The sequence below is a fragment of the Mesitornis unicolor genome, unplaced genomic scaffold (assembly GCF_000695765.1).
Source record: "Mesitornis unicolor isolate BGI_N332 unplaced genomic scaffold, ASM69576v1 scaffold31841, whole genome shotgun sequence".
Lineage (NCBI taxonomy): Eukaryota > Metazoa > Chordata > Aves > Mesitornithiformes > Mesitornithidae > Mesitornis > Mesitornis unicolor.
Window position 1 is genome coordinate 1,277 of NW_010166312.1, and position 3,648 is coordinate 4,924.

Sequence of the window (3,648 nt, forward strand, 5' to 3'; positions counted from 1 at the left end):
CCGTGTGCACTGTAACCCCAGGCTCTGGTAAGGAGTGGGGCCCCACATCCTCTGAGCTCTGGTGCTTTGCAAGCTCCTTCTGAGACCAGCAAGAAGATCTTTTGTTTGTTTACACCAGCAGATACCACTACCTCTGTCATTTACCTGGAGTGTAAGGAAATTAATCAGCTTTTTGGCAAAAGTGTAGTGGGTCACATGGCTGCTTTGATGCTGTCAGTCTGCCTGTCTCTTTCCCACGCACAGGAGCTGTGTGGGCAAGGGAGATCAGCCTGTCAGTGTCAAGTCTCATCCCACTTGTTGAGGGTTTTAATTGGCAAGAGTTTGAATGAGGAACACACACTTCCTGTGCTGCTGGTCCTCATCCTCTTCTCTTCTCCCTTTCACTGCAGGAGCTGGAGCAGCCGTAGGGGGCAGTGCTCTGGGTAGCCAGCCATGATCGCCACTGGAGGCCTCCTGAGGATCTCAGCTAGGAAACAGGACCCTTTGCGACCCCAAAGCCAAGTCCCCAAACGCAAACGCAAGGCCAAAAAGAAGCGCAAGAATGACGTAGTGGTGGTGAAAGGCAAGCTCAAGCTGTGCTCCCTCTCAGGGCTCATTGCTCTCTGTGGCATCCTGGTACTGCTGGTGGGCATTGCCTTGGCTGTAGTGGGCTACTGGCCAAAGCCCAGCCAGGTGTACAGAGAAGGGAGCTTCAGCGGGGGCCGGCACCTGACGCCTCAGGGTGGCACCCCAAAGAACCGCTCCCGGAACCAGGAAGGGGCACAAGTAGCAATCCATCCAGAGTCATCTCTTGGAGCCAACACCTCCACTGCTGCTACCACCCAGGGGTCCCCACAGTCCCCCCCCACTTCCTCGTCCCCTCAGGCCTCGGCAGGTTTCCTTTTCCATCTTTTCTCGAGCTACTTGCATTCAGACAAGCTGAAGGTGCTGGGACCCCTCATCATGGGTATCGGCATCTTCCTCTTCATCTGCGCCAATGCGGTATTGCACGAGAACCGCGACAAGAAGACCAAGATCATCAACCTGCGTGACCTCTACTCAACCGTCATCGATGCCCACAGCCTGCGGGCCAAGGATGGAGGCACCCCGGCCTCAGCCCCTCTCAATGGCTTTGTCAACTATGTGCAGTCCCGGGGCCTTGATCTAAAGCCTGGTGGTGAAGGTCTGGGTACTGCAGCCATGCTGGCCAAGAGCTCCTGGCCACCAGGACTGGGTGTCTCCCTTTCCCCTCCAGACCTGGCGTCCTCACCACGGCGTTCCTCTTTCTGCACCTCACCACAGCCGCCCAGCCTGACCGAGGCTGTGTACAGCATCTACCGGGAGCGTGCCACCCTTGCTGGCCACACCGTCACCAGCCCACCCTGTAGCCCACCAGAGAGCTGGGGCCAGCGCAGCACAGCCAGCTCCATCGTCAGCTCTTCACTGAGCGCTTTCACCTTCCTGCCCTTGGCACCAACCAGCAGAGCAGGAGGCTGGCGCCGGCCCCCTGGTGAGCGGGGAGCCCAGGAGATCCCACGGGGGGAGTTTGAACTCAGCCTGACTGACCTCAGCAGCAGCCGTGTGGAGGGAGGCTGTGGGACAAGGAGACACAAGCTGGTTCTCAGGCGACAGAGCACCAGCTGCTTGCCTGATGCCAGGCGTCCCCTTTTCCCTGAGCCACCTCTGTCCCTGGCTGTCAGCGGGGGCCCGGACTCCAGCCTCTTGGTAAAGGCATCTTCTAGCTACTCCAAATCTCTGGACCTGGGAGGGTCACCCCCCTCAACCCCTCCTGCCATCACCAGGATGGACTCCCAGAGCTCTCAGTCTGAGCCTTCCAGCAGCAATAAGGGCTACAGCCACCTGGAGGAGGCAGGCACCTCCTTGGAGTCAGTTGCCAACACCCCAGCCAGTAAAATCCAGGACTGTGAGGAGGAACAGGCTGAGAAGACTGACCCCCTCAAGGCTACCAGCAGAGAACAAACAGAGGAGCAATCCCAGCAAACTCAAAGACAGTACACAAATAAAGAGAAACTCTTTATGATTTCTAGGTCACATGCTGCATTAGGGCTGGAGGACGGGGAACTGGAGAGTACTGGCATCTAAACAAAACCGAGAGGGCACAAGGACACCTTGCAACCCTCCACACTCCCCCTTCCTTCTCTATCTCCTTGTGGACTTAGGAAACCGATCAATATCCAAAGAGCTGAAGTTACCCTTGAAAATTGAATTCAGTAAATCCTGTAGATGACTTCAGGAAGACAAAGAAAATCCTTTCTGTCCCATCGTGATTGTATGTTCCATGCAAGCTAAATTGTATTAAATGTCCACAGTCCAGTAAGTTCTTTGGATCAGATTAATACAATTTTGGACAGTATAACCATGCACTTTATTGTTTTTATTTCCAAGTGCCCCTTCTTCTCCTCTTAATTTCTTTCTTGCTGATTTGCCACTAACAGCTTGAAAACTGCAGGCACCGTTTTAAGCTCAAGAGCAATGTGGTCTTCAGATCAAGCAAGCTGAGCTCTCTCTTTGTTTTGGTTCAATCACTAAATAAAGTTTGCAAGGCCTTAAGGATGACATACCTTGACAAAGAATGAGTTTGTTTAAATTCTGGGGAAAAGTGACAATTTAGAAGAGACTGGAGCGGAACAGAGCTCTGATTTAGTTGAAACCATTACATTCCTGAATCTAAAATACCTACTATGATGTGCTACTTTATTAAGTATTATTACACATGTATTGACTAATAGCATTAAAAGATTTTTTTTTAATAAAACATTTACAAACAAAACTGCAACACAAAAAAGTCCTTTATTTTGGTAAGTAGTTACAGATAGCAAAAACCTTTTGTTTTTATACTGTGAAATATTCTAGAGATGCTATGAGGCCAAGGATTTGCTTATGCTTTTAAGTGGGTAATTAATCATTTAGGAGTACTTTCAAAAGAAATACTGGTTCAGTCTTTGAATTAAAGTGTGGTTTCTCAATCAGCAGATTCTGTCTCCATTTCTAACAGTGCTCTGTGACAGCTGAAGAAATGTGAGGTTTTGACATGCTAATGAAAAAAAATATTTAAAGGTTTTACCCTCTATTAAAGTCAGATTTTTCACGAGTAACGCATTAATCTCAAGATGCAGCATATTTTTTCTGGATTTTTTACTTCCCTCATAACTGTTGCTTTAAGCCTTTCTGCTGTTACAGTTCCCATTTGTGCAGGCATGTGCATAAGTTTAATTTTAAAGCATAATGATACCTCTGGCAAGCTCGTAGCAGTTGGCTCTGCTGAAGTCAGCGAAGGTTTCTCACTGACTTCGGTATGGTGAGGATTTCTTCCTGCGTGAGAAGAGCATCAGGTTTCCTGAAGGCTGGTGAATGCCTTGTCTGTAGGCAGATTTTCAATAGATTGATGAGCTGTTTCATTTTCATAGCTGCAGCACAGCAGACACTCTCTTATTTTGCCAAAACAGCTTTATGTGCTCAGAAGATTTTGTCAATACTTCAGGTTTTAAATATGGATGTGGCATTTCACTACTACGGGAAGAGAAATCGACATTAAACAAATACAATGTGTAGGCAGGCAAGAGTCTTTCTGTTGCAATTAAAGTTTTTCTTATGGTTTCATGTTTTAAAATGCTTAGTCACATGTTTAACTACTTACGTTACAATACA

At 48.6% G+C, this 3,648-nt stretch overlaps 1 protein-coding gene across 1 annotated transcript; it reads left to right on the top strand.

Annotated features, from left to right (window-relative positions):
- Window positions 1-432: 432 nt before the first annotated feature.
- Window positions 433-2,778, top strand: TMEM200C (transmembrane protein 200C). The gene has a single exon (XM_010194926.1). The coding sequence runs from the start codon at window positions 433-435 to the stop codon at window positions 2,080-2,082; it is 1,650 nt and encodes a 549-aa protein (XP_010193228.1). The 3' UTR covers window positions 2,083-2,778.
- Window positions 2,779-3,648: the final 870 nt, after the last annotated feature.